Source organism: Carlito syrichta, unplaced genomic scaffold (assembly GCF_000164805.1).
Source record: "Carlito syrichta isolate Samal-C Ts95f unplaced genomic scaffold, Tarsius_syrichta-2.0.1 Scaffold303683, whole genome shotgun sequence".
Taxonomy (NCBI): domain Eukaryota; kingdom Metazoa; phylum Chordata; class Mammalia; order Primates; family Tarsiidae; genus Carlito; species Carlito syrichta.
Window position 1 is genome coordinate 12545 of NW_007247779.1, and position 19002 is coordinate 31546.

A 19002-nucleotide genomic window follows, 5' to 3' on the forward strand; every position below is an offset into this window, starting at 1 on the left:
GGTAATGAATTAAATAACAGTATTACAGCAGCAAAGGGTCCCTGAACTCTTACCATGAGCCAGGAACCCTGCTAACCATTTAAAACGCACGCTGGCCAGGCGCGGTGGCTCAAGCCTGTAATCCCAGCATTTTGGGAAGCAGATGAGGGATTGCCTGAGTCCACAGGTTCAAGAACAGCCTGGCCAACTTAGCGAGACCTCATCTCTACAATAAATCAAAAAATTACCTGGGCGTGGTAGCGCGAACCTATAGTTCCCGCCACTTGGAAGGTTGAGGTGGAAGGATCGCTTGAGCCCAGCAGGTCGACGCTGGGATGGCCGTGAGTGTGCCACTGCACTCCAGCCTGAGCGACGGAGTGAGACTCCCAACTCAAAAAATAAATAAATAAAACGCACGCTGCACTGGAAAAGGATGTTCGTGTTGCTATCTGGCCTTAATATCTTGAAAGCTCCACCTAATGCTTGGTTGAGCCATATTATAAGTCTCCTGCTAAATCCGGAAAAGCAACACGAAATATCTAGGTAGAGGCAACCTAGGGACACGGGCAGGCTGCACCGTGGGGGATGGGGGGCGCGCCGAGAGAGTCGAGGGAGGGGCTTCCTGGGGGAGGGGCCTTCCGGAAGAGTGAGTCTCACGGGGAAGGGGGCCACAGGAGGAAGGGGGGCCGCACGGGCGAGAGGACTGGGACGAGAGGAGGCCTCCCTTTCCAGGGACCAGGCGCTGGGTCCGAGAAGCCAGGCCCGGGGCTGGCGGGAAGAGGCCGGCTGGGCAGGGGCCGGCGCGCCGCTCCGAAGCTATCCCGGGTCACAGTGAGCACCTCTCAGTGAGCACCCCTCAGTGAGCATCTTTTGCCCTGGCCCGGACCGGCCAGGAGAACCGCGGGGCCGCGGGGGCCAGCCTGGGGAAGCCGTACCTGCAAGGACGCGGTCACTCAGCGGCGCCGTCACCTCCCGCGCCGCGCGCGCCGCTTCCCGCGCGCCGCAGGCCCCGCCCCCGCGTGGGCGGGACTTCGCGGACGCCCCGCCCCGGCCCGGCCCGGCCCGGCCCCCTGGCTCCCCCAGAGCTGGCGGGAGGGTGAGAATCTGGGACTACTCCTGTCCATAGGTTCCTGCCAGACCTCGCTGATTCATTCGTTCAGTCACTCATTTCCTTGTTGATTTACCGTTTTAGCAAATATTTACTGAGCATATGTTATATGTTGGACCCTATGCTGGCGCTGGACACTTGGAAAGCGAACTCCACCAAGTCTGTTACTCCTGCAAACAAAAACTGAAATTTCTGTTTTTTGGGGTTTTTAAAAATATATTGGCTGGTGGAACACTTTGGAGAGTTCAAAGTTTCAGTACCTAGAACAGGGCTGATTATACTATATATTAGTAGATGTGATTATAAACACTTTAAAAACAATTTTAGAGACACAGTGTAGACTAGACATTAAAACAGAATTTAACACTTTAAAGTGAAGTTTTAAATTAATCAGTAGGCAGAGATAGATACAGCAGGCCTTTTGAAATGGAATGTTTCCAAAGAGGTCTAATTTATCTGTGAGATTCCCAGAAGGCCAGGGAACAAATACCCTTTATACACACAGCTTTTACACACACAGGTACATCTGAAAAGTCAACTCCACCAGGCATTTTTGCAATAAAGAATGGACATGGGCCAGACTCAGTGGCTCCTGCCTGTAATCTAAGCACTTTGGGAGGCTGAGGAGGGAGGACTGCTTCAGTCCAGGAGTTCAAGACCAGCCTGGGCAACACAGCAAGACCTTGTCTCTACAAAATTTTTTTTTTTTTAAATAGCCAGGCACGGTGGCTACTCGGGTAGTCCCAGCTACTCAGAGGCTAAGGTGGAAGGTTTGCGTGAGCCCAGGAGCTTGAAGCTTCGGTGAGCTGTGATTGTGCTGGATGACAGAGTGAGATCCCAACTCCAAAAAAATGGACATGGATTCTCATATAAATACTGGTTGATGCTCTTAGCCAGTTTTATGAAAAGTATAGAAATTGTCTATAAATCAATGTCTCGTGTTGACAAGAATGGCTGTATGCTCCTTGAAGTCTGGTTTCTATAGGAAGCAAAAATAATGAAATCCAGATATTTAGCTTTTAGATAATCTCTCCTAAGTAACGGCCAGGACATACAGAGCTTGGACTAGGAGTGACTGTATACAGTAATTTAGATTATCTGGCTGTTCTAAAAGCACAGATTCCTGGCCCTACTGAGGCCCACTGATTCAGAACATCTAGCACAGGGGACCAGGGTCCAGAATTTTCAAGTTACCTGGAGAGTCTGATAATTAGTCTATTTTGGAAAGCACAGGATTCTGTGTCTCCCTTAAACATCAAGTTTCTCCACCTTTCTTCCCTTCCTTCCTTCCATCCTTCCTTTTTTGAGTCAGAATTTCACTCAGGCTGGAGTGACCACTCCTGGCCAAGGTTTCTCCAAATTTCTGATAAATACTGTTGATTCACAAATGAATCCTCTGTCCATCTCCTGAAATGCCAGGGTTCTGGACTGTAGATTAAAAAAATAAAATACAGCTGGGCACGATGGCTCACACCTATAATCCCAACACTTTGGGAGGCAGAGGCAAGAGGATTGCCTGGGTTCAAGACCAGCCCGGGCAACTTGGTGAGACCTCATCTCTACAATAAATCAAAAAATTAGCCAGGCACAGCGGTGTGTGCCTGTTTTATTTCCAGCTATTTGGAAGGCTGAGGCAGAAGGATTGCCTGAGCCTGGCAGGCCGAGGATGCGGTGGCCTTGAGCATGCCACTACATTCCAGCCTGGGTGACAGAGTGAGACTCCTACTCAAAAAAAAAAAAAAAAAGATAAAACACATCCTTCAGGTACTAAAAAGTATATGAAGGCAATGGCTTTCTTGGTGAAAATTGTAGGAACCTGATTAGGGACCTGATTAAGTATAAGTTCCTGCCTGGTGGGCCATCAGAGACAGGAGATAGGGGTCCAGAGGGAGGCCCTGAACTGTCAAATACTTTCTCAAAAAAAAATTTGGTTAGAACCCAAGTTTGCACCACAAATGTTGGACGAAAGAAGTCCTATAACAAACTATTCTAACTGGGTTTCTCAACAACCACTAACATATTTGGGCCCAAGAATCGATTTTGAGCAGAATTGCCTCACTTTAAGGGGACCAGTGTTACCTGGTACCTGATGACTTTTTAATAATGAAAATTGTTATAAAAGGACTAAAGCTTAACTTGGCTTCAAAAACAATAAACAAGACTTCTCTGAACCCACTTTACTGTAACTTTCTTTTTTGGGAGGATAGGAGGGATTGGGAATCTCACTCTGTCACCCAGGCTGGAGTGCAGTGGCACAATCATGGCTCCCCACAGCCTCAAACTTCTGGGTTCAAATGATTCTTTCACCTCCGCCTGCCAAGTAGCTGGGACCACAGGTATGCGTCGCTTCACCTGCTTATTATTATTTTTTTGTAAAGACAAGGCCATGCTGGCCTCAAACTCCTAGGCTTAAGCAATTCTCCCACATTGGCCTCCCAGAGTGTTGGAGTTATAGGCATGAACCACCACACCCGACCTGATTTTCTTTTTTTGAGTTGGAGTCTCACTCTGTCGCCCAGGCTGGTATGCAGTGGGATACTCACAGAGACTGCAGCCTTGACCTGTTGAGCTCAGGAGACCCTTCCGCCGCAAGCCTTCCAAGTAGCTGGAACCACAGGCATGTGCCACCACACCTGGCTAATTTTTTTTTATTATAGAGACAAGATCTCGCCGTGTTGCTCAGGCTGGTCTCGAACGCCTGAGCTCAGGCAGTCCTCTCGCCTCTGCCTCCCAAAGTGCAGGATTACAGGCATGAGCTACTGCGCCCAACTTCCTTTGGTCTTGACTTTCTTCCTACAGACCAGTATATGAAAATAAACTTTTGTGATTCAGATCCAATTCCAAAAAGCAATATATTGATATGTATTTACCTCTATACCAACCAGATATTAATGGCATTATTTTTGTGAACTGTGACCAATATCCAAAAGATGAATATAAGGAGACATGATTTCACTGGAACTTTCATTTCACTTCTGTGTGAGACACTGCAAAATAAGATGTAACCAACCTACTGCGGATTTTCTGAAATAAGAGTTGTTTGGCTAGTTTTTGTTTGTGGCCAAATTAACACAAGCTTTCAACTTTTTTTACAGTGAATAGTCAAAGAGTGTGATATAGTACATAGAAAAAGAAACCAAAATGGCCAAAGAAACATGAAAATATGGTCAACCTGGGACAATGAAGTGCAAACTATTATTTTTTATGTATCAGATTAGTAAATCTAATGGAGACTGAGGAAAAAACACTTTTATTACTAATAGGAGTATGAATTCCTGCAACCCTTTTGGGATGGCAACATTAAAATGTACATAGTATTTGAGGGGACCCAAAATAACCCAGAATTAGTTTCTTTGAAGGGGCCCCTTGCAGTACAGGCATCCCCCACTAGGTAAGTGTTCTGGGAATCTTTTGGCATAGATAAAGCTAGTGTTTTGAGGCTGTATTTGGCTTTTTTTTTTTTAGATTCTTTCAACGCATTTGCCCATATCATGATGGATTATGTACAAGTGCACCTGCCCACATGGTCTTGAGTGTTCAGCAGTTTTTGCCCCCAAACAGCATGACCTATGTGCCCCACCCTCCCTATTCACCCGATCTCATCCTGACAGTACTAAAAGGCATCACAACTGACCAGTTCAAAAATTGTTTTGAGCTGTGGCAAAAACGTCTCAAATGAAGAGTACTTTAAAGGTTTAAACATGTCAAAATACACAATTTTTAATAAATTCTGGGGTCTTTTTCTTGGTCCCCCCCATACCCTTTAAGCTATCAATATTTACTTCTAAGTATGTAGACTCTGGATATACTTGGAAAAGTATGTGTGGCATTATTAATTTTCATAATATATGCTTTCTGTAATATAAAAAGGCAATATATAATAATTGAGCACTAAGAGCATAATCATCATGACATGTAAGTTCTGAAAGAATGATATGGAAATGTTTAGACCAATGATATGGTATAATACCTTTGTGTAAGTTTTTATATATATATATATATATATATATATATTTTTTTTTTCTTTTTTTTTCTGAGTTGTGGTCTCACTCTGTCACCCAGATTGGAGTGCAGTGGCATGATCACAGACCACCAGTCTCAAACTCCTGGACTTAGGCAATCCTTCTGCCTCAGCCTCTCAAGTAGCTGGAACTACAGGTATGTGCCACCACACCTAATTTTTTAATTTTTGTGAAGAGACGAGGGAGGTTTCACTAATGTTGCCCAGGCTGGTCTTGAACTCCTGGGATCAAGCTATCCTCTCACCTCACTCTGCCTTCCACAGTGCTGAGATAACAGGTGCGAGCCCCTGTACCCAGCAATATATGCGATTTAATGTAAACCGAATACATATACATGAATATATGCACGCACACAAAAGCCCACAGTGGCTACCTTTTTACAGAGGCAGTGGGCAAAGTCTTTTCACTATATCCATCTGTTCCATTTCATTTACATTACTAACTGGAGTACAATTCTGCTTCCCCCACTCCTCTACCTGCCCTAGTGAGAAATAGGCCATTGCTGATCCTGTTTGTTTCATGAACCGCATGAGTTCTGTTTGTAAATACTCAACAGAAAACACAGATCAACAGTCCTCAGCTCTAATGGTGCACTGGGAGGCCTTGAAAAACACTGTTATCTGGATCTAACCCCCAGACGCTGACTTCATTAGTAAGACACTAACTTCATTAGTATGGAGTACAGCCTTACTTTGGGAGTTTTAAAAATTCCCCAAGTGATTCTAATATGCAGTCAATGGTGAGAAGCACTGGTATAGATCAAATGATTCCTCAATGACATATGACCCAAGAGTAAGAAGGCTATGTGACAGCAAGAATCAAGTGTCTGAAAATGGTCAATGTCAACAGCAGGAGTTGCCACAGTAGGAATTTGAGGACAAAGGGCACAGGACCATGACCCACCATTCTTGCTGTGTGCTAACAGCTTTCACTGATTTTGCCCTCAACTGACCAAAGCAGGTCCTGTCGGTGGAGACAGTGGACTGTATATGTTTACTTCCTCATATTTTGTGTGTTTTAATCCCAGCACTTTGGGAGGCTGAGTGAGGCGAGAGGGCTGCCTGAGCCCAGGGATTTGAAACCAGCCAGGGCAACTTGTTGAAACCTTGTCTCTACAGTCAATCATAAAAATTAGCCAGGTATGCTGGCACACGCCTGTATTTCCAGCTACTTGGAAGGCTGAGGCAGAAGGATCGCCTGGGCCCAGCAGGTCAAGGCTGCAGTGGTCATGAGCATGCCACCGCACTCCAGCCTGGGCGACAGAGTGAGATTCCGACTCAAAAAAAATAAGTAATAAATGTTAAGTCTCAACAACAATGCTCCCTCCCCAAGAAGCCTGTTATAAATTTAACAAGCCAGGCAGGTGGCTCATGCCTGTAATCCCAGCACTTTGGGAGACAAAGGTGAGAGGACTGCCTGAGCTCAGGGGTTTGAGAGCAGCCTGAGCAACATGATAAGACCTCATCTCTACAATAAGTAAAACAAGTAGCCAGACTGGTGGCACATGCATGCACAACTTCCACCTACTTGGAAGACTAAAGTGGAAGGATCACCTGAGCTCAGCAGGTCGAGGACGCAGTGGCCGTGAGCATGACACTGCACTCCTAATGGGTGACAGAGTGAGTCTCTGACGCAAAAAAACCAAAAAAAACCAAAAAAAAATTTCCAAAAGAGATAGGTATATACACCATGAAGTTCAAGCTGTTCAGTTAAACAATTCCCATCTGAAATTGTTAGCCACATTTTCAAAGTCTCAATATTTCTTTTCTTTTTCTTTTTTTGAGTGGTGTCTCACTCTGTCGCCCAGACTGGAGTGCAGTGGCCGCTCCCTGCCACCGCAGCCTCAACCTGCTGGGCTCCAGCGATCCTTCCGCCTCAGCCTTCAAAGTAATTGGAACTACAGGCGCGCACTACCACACCCGGCTAGAATTCGATTTATTGTAGAGATGAGGGCTCGCCAAGTTGCCCAGGCGGGTCTCGAACCCGTGGGCTCAGGCAATTCACGCACCTCAGCCTCCCAAGGCACAAGATTACAGGCTGAGCCACCGAGCCCGGCTCAAAGTCTCAATATTTCAATATTTTCTTATAGGGTGAAAAATTTAGAAGTACTCCCAAAGAACCAATTTAGCAAGCACATTTCTTTCACTAATCTTATGATTTAACTTTCCCATCAAGCCAGATAACAGCCATTAAAAAAAGACATTTTTGGCCAGAATATAGATGCTGACTAAAAGGGAAAGAAAAACAGTAAATTCCAAAAAGAACCACTACACAAACTTAAATATTCACAAAACTTACACATCCTTACACAGTTGCTACCATTTAGGCAAGGCTTCTCTATATTAAATGATTACACAAAGAAAAAGTTTCTTCAAGTATGGAACACACATGTTTCAACAAAGATGTGCTCAGTCTTAGACCTAACATTAACAGTTTTAATCTTCAAAAAATAACCTGTAATTAATATAGTAAAAGGAGTTCAACTTGAGGGTCTAATGGATACATTTTCAGTTTTAAAACAATCTGAATACTGAGTTCTTTAAAAGTAATGTCTGAAAAGTTAGCCATCATATATTTTTATTTTATTACAAGATATTTTAAAATCTGGGCAATTACAATTGTGACAGAAAACCAGCTTCATACCAAAAATACACTTTCAATTACTTTATCAAGCAAATAAAAACAATCTTCATTTATTTGCTCTTTTCAGAAGTTTATGTACAGTACAAATTTAGTATTGTATATGACAGACATATAACTAAGCATACATACAAAATGAACATGTATTAAATGTTCTAAAACAAAAGTAAAAATAAATAACAATGATAAACTTTGGAAAAAATAATGCACATTTTAGTTATGGAAAATATGATTTTTAATTATATATACAAAGTCATACTTAATAGAAAGCCATCTCTTAAAATTGCACAAAACATGGGACCAATAAAGCATATTTTATGGCATGTAATACTATAATCCTAGGGAAGTTTGTTCCTTAACTCCAGGATATAAAATACTTAGGTATGTAATATAATAAAAGATATGTAGCATAGTTCAAGAAAGATTTTCTTCCTCAACTCACATTAACCTGTAGTAATCCTACAAAAGGCTGTACAGAAAATTTCACAAAAAGAAATATTAATTATCATGCCCACTTCATGCTGACTAAACAGCCAAAAATGGGCTTCAAAGTAAGTTTGGTGGTCATTTAATATTAGCAATACTTTTTTCTATTAAAGATCATTTCTTCGTTCTATACATAAACACTGTGTTTAACCATGATTGGCAATCTCAGCACAAGAAAATCCTGTCAAATGGAGTTGGTTTTTGCTTACATTATGTTCATGATTAAAATGTTTCAGGATATGAATTTATAGAAAAAAATTAATGCTCAATTCACTTATAACCAGAGCCTTATCAGAAATGCTACTTCATTATTTAAAAACCCTACTTAAGCTCCTTTATAAGAAAATCAAAAGTAACATTTCCATTTGTATTACTGTACAGCCCTCAATTTAAGAGAAAAATACACTTTAGAGTACCAGAAAAAATTGCACAAAGGTCAGGGGCAACCTGAAAAGCTCTTGGTGAAAAACACTTAAGAACTCTAGGGCAATAAAAAAATATGTGCAGACTTAATTACAAATATTTACATTCAAAACAGGATCAGCTGCTCAATACCAACAATTTACAGGTATTTCAAAAGGTATGATAATGTGTCCACAATCTTTGTGACCACACTTGAATGCATAGAATACAGTAAAGATTATGGTTCTTCAGTCTCTTACCTATCATATCTATAAAACAAAATTGTTTGTATTTTCAAAGCTATACAACCAAAATAGCTGAACAAATATTTTTTAATTTTACATAATATGTACTTTAAGTACTACTGATTTCGCTCATTTGTTCGACAACTTGTCCTAAAATTTCATCAACTACATCAACATCATAATTCACTTGCTGAAGATCAAGATCAGGCACAATCATAGCCAGCAGCTGTCCTACATTAACTCGAAGAGATCGAAGTTTCAAGCTGCAAATACAAATATTTAACTTATTAGATGAGCATTATGATACAGGTGAATATTCACATAGAACTTAAACACTAAAATCAAATCTCTGTAGAATAATATACAATTAAACAAAAATAAAATAAAATTGTCCCCTAGAAAATTTGATTTACTTTAATAATTTATTTTATCCATTACACACTAGCCTAGAATCAAGTAATGTTTCATAAAACGAATGGCTTTGTTTGGTTCCTACTCATATTTTTAATTTGCAGACTGGAGAAAACATGGATCAAAGCAAAATACATAGATGATGTTATTTACAACTTGAAATATTATTATCACCCGGAATACAGAAGCAATATACTAGTGAGAACATTAGTCTAAATATAAAAATCCAGTTCTTTGAATTCCAGCTTCCCTTTGAGGAAATTAAATTAAAATGAATTATTCCGCAAGACATGCTCTGTAAGATATCCATAGGTGTACATGAGGGAGCAAAAGGCTGTGTGGTCAAATAAGCTTGGGTTAAATGTTAAGCTTTTTTAAACCGTAGGACTTCTCTGAATCCATTATATGATCAAGTTCACTGACAATCCATGTTACCTTTACAGTGAACAGTTTTTTGCTGAAAACATTGAGAAATCCTAAATTAAGATAATCATTATTTCTTCAGAGTTTATAAATCTCAACATTCTAGGTTTTAAAACATGCCAGAAAGTATTTAAGCAATAAGCACAAACCATAAGGCAGCTATATCCCCTATGCCAAAACCAAAGCCTACATGAAGCAGACAAATGACTAGTAAAATCAATCCTCTTACCCATCCCTTCCCTTAAGTCTTTTGATTGTTGCTGGCTGTTTCCTGCTGTCTAACAGACATGTCACTAATTTGGTCTTTTTACTTTTTTTTTTTTTTTTTTGAGTTGGAGTCTTACTCTGTCGCCCAGACTGGAGTGCCGTGGCTGCTCTCGGCCACTGCAGCCTCGACTTGCTGGGCTCCGGTGATCCTTCCGCCTCAGCCTTCCGAGTAGCCGGAATTACAGGTATGTGCTACCACGCCCAGCTGATTTTTTGATTTATAGTAGAGATGAGGTCTCGCCAAGTTGCCCAGGCAGGTCTCGAACCTGCGGGCTCAGGCAATCCACTCACCTCAGCCTCCTAAAGCGTGGGATTACAGGTTGAGCCACCGAGCCTGGCGGTCTTTTTACTTTTATATAGAGATGGGGTCTCGCTATGTTGCCCATGCTGGGTTCAAATGACCCTCCCAAAGTACTGATATTATAAGCGTGAACTACCATGCTTGGTCACAAATTCGTACTTTAATGTCTACATCGGCATTGTCCAAGAGAAAAAATGCTAACCATATAGTCAACGGCAAATGTTCTAACATTCACATTAAAAAGAAAAACACTGAATTTTAGCAATGTTATTTCATTTAAACCAATTTAGCCAAAGTATTATTTGTAACCAAAATAAACTTTGTTAATAAAGTATTTTACATTTTTTCCCCACACTAGGCCTTCAAAAGCCAGAGTTCTATACTTTAAGCATACCCTAATTCAGACTACCTGCATTCCAAGTGTCAAAAGCCACATGTTGCTTAGTGGCTACCACATTGGAAAGTAGACTAACAGACTGTTGTTGGTTATTCAAAATTTAGTGTGCAAAAAAAAAAAAATCTGTATTTTTTTTAAAAGTTAGAGGCTCACTCTGTTGCCCAGGCTGGGGTGCAGTGGAATATCACACAGTTACTGCAGACTCAACCTGCTAGACCCAGGCAATCCTTCCACCTCGGCCTTCCAAATAGCTGGTACTACTACAGGTGTGCCCCATCATGACTGGCTAATTTTTTTATTTTTGTAGAGATAACATCTCACCAAGTTGTCCAGGCAGGTCTTGAACCCTTGGGCTCAGGCAATCATCTTACTTTTGCCTCCCAAAGTATTGGGATTACATGTGTGAGCCACCACATCTGGCTTGTGAGTTTATTTAAAACAGTTTCTAATTCAATAAACTGCAGCAGGACCCATAAATGCCTGTGGTCCCCATTTTCAGAAACACTCGTCAAGACTTTTTTTTCACCCCTTGCCTTCCATGTTGAAATGCATTCATTGCTCTCTTCTATTTCCATGATCAGATTTAATGAAATGCTTCAAATATTAAAGCTGTGAGACAAAGTCATAATATAATTAAAGTGAGGGTGGCAGGAGGTATTTTTCAACAAGTACATTTTAGATCTCAAGTGTTATCATATTAGCAGGTAGAACTGCACAACTTTAGTCTGATGACTATTTTTGAATGGTAAGCCATGAACACCCCACCCACACTGTCATCCCCTGAACCCCTGCCACCTTACCATCAAAAACAAATCAACAGAAACCCAAGCCCATTTTATATCTTACTGAGATAGGATAATCATTTCTCTACTGCCTACTTGTTTAATAGGACTTCTTCCTATTATCACCTATACAATGGTGATTTTTATTAAGTTTGTGATTTCCTAAATTAAGATCAGGGAAAGCATATAGTGAAAGCATATAAGGATAGCAACCCATAAAGCAACGGTGCCAAGTCCAACAGTAAAACAAAACAGGTTTAAAGAAGTTTCCAGGGCAGAGTGGCTCATTCCTGTAATCCCAGCATTTTGGGAGGTCAAGGCAGGATGATCACTTAAGCCTAGGAGTTCAAGACCAGATGGGGCAACATAGTGAGACTCCCATCTCTAAAAATAATTTTAAAAAAGAAAAAGAAGCCAGGCTCGGTGGCTCAGCCTGTAATCCAGCACCTTTGGGAGGCTAAGGTGAGTGGATTGCCTGAGCCTGCGGGTTCGAGACTCGCCTGGGCAGGCGAGACCTCATCTCTACAATAAATCAAAAAATTAGCCGGGCATGGTAGTGCATGCCTGTAGTTCCAGCTACTTGGAAGGCTGAGGTGGAAGGATCGCCGGAACCCAGCAGGTCGAGGCTGCGGTGGCCGGGAGTGGCCACTGCACTCCAGTCTGGGCGATAGAGTGAGACTCCAACTCTAGTTCGATTTTCACTTTTTTTCAAAAAACATTCCAAACTACTCTGACCAAATGCTTTATTCCTCTTAAATTCCTATTGCACTTAAATGGAACCTAAACAGTCAGCAACACTTGAAAGGATGATGATGTATTACTTCATTTGTATATCTCTATAATAATGTCAGGAGGACCGAAGACAATCAGTAACTTCTTTTGATAGAACGGTATCTATTTGATGCATGATAGCAGACAAAAATAAGTAGTAGCTCCACCATAATTGCAGCCCCCTCAAGATGCCTCATTTAATATTACCTTTCCTCATCCATATAATTTACAGATTCCTCAATGTTACTTGAAGTTGAAACATCTGTTGCTATCTGTTGACTTGTAGATTTTAACTGTTCAATTTCAGTTTTGAGTTCTTCACACTGTGAACGGATTTGTGATTTTTCCATTTCCAGTAATTCAACCTGACAAAAAATATGAATGAATTGTATAGCTTTAAAATTAAAAAATACTTATGTAATAGAGAGAATATGCTTGATAAAGTTACTAGATGTCAAAAACCAAATATATAGACAAACAGAAAAATCAAGTTTTCTGGAAGCAATGCTTCATTTGTTTATAGTTTTGCTTTTACCTCTTTTTACACTGAAAGAACAGTCCCTACAAACTGAAAAACCAAGATACTAATGCCCAAATTATGTGACTGTCACAGTGACTTTCATTTCTTGCATTCACCAACTCTAAGTTATAAGTTACAATAGTTTATGTAGACATTTAAATAAAACAGTCCCTGATTTACAATGGTTTAACTAAGAGTTTTCACCTTTGCAATGTTGCAAAACTGACAGCCATTCAGTAGAGACTGCATTTCAAGTATCCATACAACCATTGTTTTTCACTTTTAGTATTCAGTAAAATTACATGAAATATTCCACGCTTTATGATAAACACAACTGCGTTAGATGCCCATCTATAGATTAATTTAACCATTCGGAGCACATTTTAGTATGCTGGGCTAGGTTTCGTGTAGTAAATGCATTTTCCACTGATGATGGGCTTATCAGGACATAATCCCAACATAAGGAGAGGAGCATCTGCATTTTGTCATGGAGCTCTTGAGCCAAGACATCATTGCGTTTGGGTACACAGTTCCATTAGCAATATTTCCAAGAAGAGATAGTACAGCACCACACTGTGGCTCCCAAACTTTAGCAGATCCTTTCAAAAGCCACAAGAAATATAAAGTAAAATAAATAAAGAGGAGCTACCTGAATTTGAAGTACTTTCTTCCCCCTTCCTCAGTAAAAGAAGTGTTGAGTAAAAACTACATTCTCAGGCACCAATTAGCCAGGTGGCTCAGTTCTGACATGGAACCTTAAGTAACTCCCCAGAACCACACCCCTTCTCTTTCCTGCCATTTGGAATGTAGACATGATGGCTAAATCCAAAGAGCCATCTCAGAACATAGCTGCATGCTGAGAAGCAAAGCAACATGCAGGAGCCTACTACGTCTCTGATGATAGCAGAGGTGCCATGACTTGGGTATTATTGTACTTGCACACAAACATAATCCTAATACAGGGTGCATCAGTCAAATGAGAATACTACCACCTACCCTGAATGGTTATAGTAAGGTTTATTAAAATGAATGTAAAGTTTCTACTACAATGAGTAACTGTCTTAATGGGGAAAACATTGGTATTTTGAGGACAATTTTTCATTGCACAGTAATGTTCTGTTATACTGGTCATTTACTATACCTGGACCACCCATTATTTTCCAGCAATGCATATCAGAACCAAAAATGTCCCTACACATTTCCATATGCCCCCCTGAAGGCCCACTCCTCAGTTGCAAACCAGTGGAATAACAGACAATAGAATTATTTTTAAGAGAGTTTTCCAGTATTGCAACTGTTACCTCTTTAGGTTTAAATGGTTCTGAACTCCCATGACATTAGATGATACGACTCACCTCACTTTTATACTGGTCCCTCTCAATACTGCATTTGTCCAGCTGTCTAAATACATCATCAAGCTGCACAGCCATTTCATCCATTTCACTTTTATTTCCACTACTGGAACACTGACTGCATTCAGCCTTTACATGTTGCAAAGTACTACATTGTTTTTTCAGCCTTTCTATTTCTTCTAATGCTTGTTGATACTGAGATATCATATGGTCTGGACTTTCCAATTTGCCATTAATACTTTCAAGTAAAAATACAGTATCAGTTTCAGTAGACTGATTGCAAGTTTCCTTCTTCACATATTTGTCATTCATTTCCAGTATCCTCTGTTGTAACACTTTGATTTGGTCAGTAAACATATGACACTGTCTTTTATAATTTTCTTTTTCTTGGGTTACTACAAATAGTTCACTTCTCAGTTCTTTTAATTGGCAGCCAGCATCATCTACAGATTTATCAAAGGTTTCCTGGGTTTCCTGTGTTTTTGCTTCGGCTTCTACACAGGAGGGCAGTATTGCCGTATCATTTCTTAAATCGATCTCATCTTCAATAGTTTCTTCCTTTTTAACAACTAAATTTGGTGCTTCAGTCTGGGTGGCTGCAGTATTTCCCTGATCACACCTGGATGTCGAGGTGTTTGTTGAACTAGTCTGGCCACAAGGCTCATTATCATCCACAAGCTCAACTTGAACACCACTTTGTTCAATGTGACTCTGTTCTGATTTCACTTCAATATTATGATCTACTGCAGGTTTAGGGGTACTGTTTTCTTCTAAGATAATGACATCTTCATCATTGTCCTCATCTTTATAAATTGAATTTTCAAATGCTTGATTACTCAATCTCCGATGCTTTAAATTCAAAATTGAGGAACGAGTAGAAAGTCTCCGTTTCAGGCTGGAAAAAATTTTATGCATAAAATATGAATATAAACAAAATAGATGACCTTCAAGTAATTATTCTAATAAATGCAATACTGTAACAATTTTATAACTATTTCAAAGTTCTAAGAAATGACTAGGCTCATGTTTTTAAATGATACACTGTACAGTACTGACCACTGATTTAATAAAGTAGAAATTTTTTTTTTCCTCGTACAGATGAAGAAACGATTGACTAATGAGATCTGTCAAGTACCAGATCTGTATACAGTCATCTCTTCATCTGATGGCTTCCAGGCATTTCAGTGTATACATGTCTAAAACAGAACGCTACCTACCCCAGCACCTTCCTCTGTAGTCTTGAGCTCAGGAAATGAAACAACCATTTTAATTTGCCCATTATAATTTTTATCCGTATTCAGTAATCAAAAGCAAGCCATAAAACAAACTAGTATTCCTATCTTTCATATAAAACAATTTCCCCTGAATTAAAATTGCCTCATTTATTTCATTTTCCTGTAAATTTGTCTATCACCCATTGATTATTCTTTCCCACACTTGAAGGAACATTTGTACTGGTTTGCTATTTGGGCCTTGTATTGGACTTCTAGATGTCCCAAAGGATTTTCCTCTTGCTTGGACTTACTCTCATGCAGAGGGAGCATACTCCCAACAGCATCTGCAGAAAAAGTGCATGGGACATAACAAATGTAAAGTTTTGCATGATGAAAACATTTGTATTCCCTCTCATTCAAGTACATTGCTGACTTGAATGTTATACTGATTTCCAGGTTGGAAAATATTTTGTCAAAAATCTAAAAGCATCATTCCATTTTTGTACACCACCCCATTCTAATTCCTGATCTTTTGCAGGTAATCAATGTTTTCCCTCTCTGAAAAAAACTCCCTTTTTCTATTGTGTTCTTTTTTTTTTTTTTAAGTTGGAGTCTCACTCTCTTGCCCAGATTGGAGTGCAGTGGCCGCTCCCAGCCACCGCAGCCTCAACCTGCTGGGCTCCGGTGATCCTTCTGCCTCAGCCTTCCGAGGAGCTGGAATTACAGGCATGCGCTACCATGCCCGGCTGATTTTTTGATTTACTGTAGAGATGAGGTCTCGCTGTCCAGGCGGGTCTCGAACCCACGGGCTCAAGCAATCCACTCACCTCAGCCTCCCAAAGGTGTGGGATTACAGGCTGAGTCACTGAGCCCTGCTAGGAATTATCTTTTAAAGGATGGGCCCCTTTCAGTACACTTGGAATTTGTTCTATCTGATCAAACAGGCAACCAAACAGTCAACCAAAGTTTTTATCTGAAAGTTTTGAGAAGGTGTGTCACAATTTGTGGAAGAAACATCCACAAATTGAAATGTTCACAAATTCTGCCACGTGTTATCGCCAACAGGTGACTGGTTCTTCCACCATGACAACACATTTGCCCATACTGCATTAAGTGTTCAGCAGTTTTTCACCAAAAACTGCATGACCCCGTACCTCTCACCCTTCCTATTCACCCGATCTTGCCCCCTGAACAACTTTTGTTTCCCCAGATGAAAAAGTTTCTTGAAGGGAATCATTTTGCTAATGTGGAAAAGGTGAAACAAAAAACAGCAGAAGCACTAAAAGGCATGAAAATCGATGAGTTCAAAAACTGTTTTGACTTGGATGAATTCAGAATCTATCATACTCAGTGATCTATCACAGAAGAAAAGAACAGAGTACCATATGTTCTCACTCATAAGCAGACCTTGAACAATTATCCTAATACTATAAGAAAAGGATTGGCAGTAGTGGGAAACTGCCAGGGCAAGGAGGGGCATACCTCATCAACAAGGGTACTTGCATAATGAACATTTGTATGATTAAACCTGAACTGCACCCAAAAATAAAAATTTTTTGTTTTGTTTTGTCTTGGTTTTTATTTTTTTATTTTTATTTTTTTTTGAGTTGGAGTCTCACTCTGTCGCCCAGACTGGAGTGCAGCGGCCGCTCCCGGCCACCTCAGCCTCGACCTGCTGGGCTCTGGCGATCCTTCCGCCTCAGCCTTCCAAGTAGCTGGAACTACAGGTGCACGCTACCACACCTGGCTAATTTTTTTGATTTATTGTAGAGATGAGGTCTCACCAAGTTGCCCAGGCGGGTCTCGAACCCGCGGGCTCAGGCAATCTACTCACCTCAACCTCCTAAGGCGCGGGATTACAGACTGAGCCACCAAGCCCGGCCCCCAAAATAAATATTTTTTTAAAAACTGTTTTGAGCAGTGGGAAAAGTGTCTCGATAAATGTACTACATCCAAAGGAGGAGAATACTTTGAAGGTGACTGAAGCTTAAACTGTAAGAATGCACCAAGTGTGGTGGTCCACCCCTGTAATCCCAATACTTTAGGAGGTGGAGGCAAGAGGACCACCTGAGTCCACGGGTTCAAGACCAGCCTGGGCAACTTGGCGAGACCTCATTTCTACAATAAACCAAAAAATTAGCCAGGCGTGGTGGCACATGCCTATACTTCCAGCTTACCTGAAGGCTGAGGCAGAAGCATCGCCTGAGCCCAGCTGGTCAAGGCTGCGGTGGATGTAAGCATGTCACTGCACTCCAGAGCCTGGGTGACAGAGTGAGATCCTGACTCAAAAAAATAAAAAGTAATGAAAAACTTCCCCACTACACTTCAGCTTGGGCAATGGAGTGAGACTCCAACTCAAAAACAAAAACAAACACTTCCCTCTTTATTCTCATCTTCCACTTTGATTGCAACAAACTTTTTTTTTGTTTTGAGTTGGAGTCTTACTCCTTCACCCAGGCTGGAGCGCAGTGGCACACACGCTCACAGCCACCCCAGCGTCTAACTGCTGGGCTCCGGCAGTCCTTCCACTTCAGCATTCCAAGTAGCCAGAACTACAGGCGTGTGCTACCGCACCCGGATAACTTTTGATTTTATTGTAGAGACAAGGTCTCACCAAGTTGCCCGGGCTGGTCTCGAACCCGAAGGCTCACGCAATCCACTCACCTTGGCCTCCCAAAGTGCTGGAATTATAGGCTGAGTCACCAAGCTCGGCTGATGGCAGCAACTTTTAAAATATTTTCTAATCTCTTGTTTGTAAACTACAGAAACACTTTTATGAAGGATAGCCAAGAATATTAAGACTACTTAAAAACAAAAACAAATCATACAAGTCGTTAGGTAGCAATACAGCTTCAAGTCACTAATGCACAGGCTATAAAGAGAAAACTATTTTAGAATGTGTCCTTCTTTACTTATTACATGCATAAAGGCAGTTAGTTATTTATAATTTTCTTTGAGGTCAAAAATTATTTCGAGGCCGGGCTTGGTGGCTTAACCTCTAATCCCAGCACTTTGGGAGGCTGAGATGAGTAGATTGTCTCAGGCCACAGGTTGGAGACCAGCCCGGGCAATTTGGTGAGACCTTGTCTCTACAATAAAATAAAAAATTTGTTGGCTGTGGTAGCGCATGCCTATAGTTCCAGCTACTTGGAAGGCTGAAGTAGAAGAATCACTGGGGCCCAGCAGGTTGACACTGGGGTGGCCGTGAGTGTGCCACTGCACTCCCACCTGGGCAACGGAGTGAGACTCCAACTCAAAAAAAAAGAGAGAAAAAAATTATTTTGAAAATCTGATGAAACCTCTCAAAATATCTGGTCCCACTGTCTCAGAGACACTTGTTTCAATGTTCTTCTTTCAATATCAACCACCAGATGTAGTTGGCCTGCATGGTCTTTCAGTTCCTACACATCTTGCTCATTCTTCTTCTTCATCTATGTACATTCCAGTACCTTGGAATAGGCCACCTATGCAGACTGTACCGTTTTCAGAATTCCAGGAACCAACCTAAGTACCACTTCATCAAAAAGCCTTCCTTCAACTACTCAAGATGGCTAACTCTTCAATTCACATATCTCTTATTCTTTCTCTCTTCCTTCTCCATCCACTCATCCAACAGACTAAGTGCCTACAGGCTATGCTAAGAACTTCTGGGTCATGCTTGATATAGTGTTGTACTGTTAAT

The 19002-nt window shown here is 41.0% G+C and overlaps 1 protein-coding gene across 3 annotated transcripts in view; it reads right to left on the reverse strand.

Annotated features, from left to right (window-relative positions):
* Window positions 1–7669: 7669 nt before the first annotated feature.
* MORC3 (MORC family CW-type zinc finger 3) overlaps window positions 7670–19002 on the reverse strand; it is a 50479-nt gene continuing 39146 nt past the window's right edge. For 2 of the 3 annotated variants that reach the window (XM_008059062.2, XM_008059064.2), the window contains 3 exons: window positions 14110–15001; window positions 12442–12599; window positions 7670–9145 (listed from right to left, as the gene is read on the reverse strand). In XM_008059062.2, coding sequence (XP_008057253.1) covers window positions 8992–9145; window positions 12442–12599; window positions 14110–15001 — 1204 coding nt within the window. In that variant the 3' untranslated portion in view covers window positions 7670–8991. The remainder of the gene's footprint in view (window positions 9146–12441; window positions 12600–14109; window positions 15002–19002) is intronic. The other variant, XM_021712888.1, reaches the window with a different exon arrangement.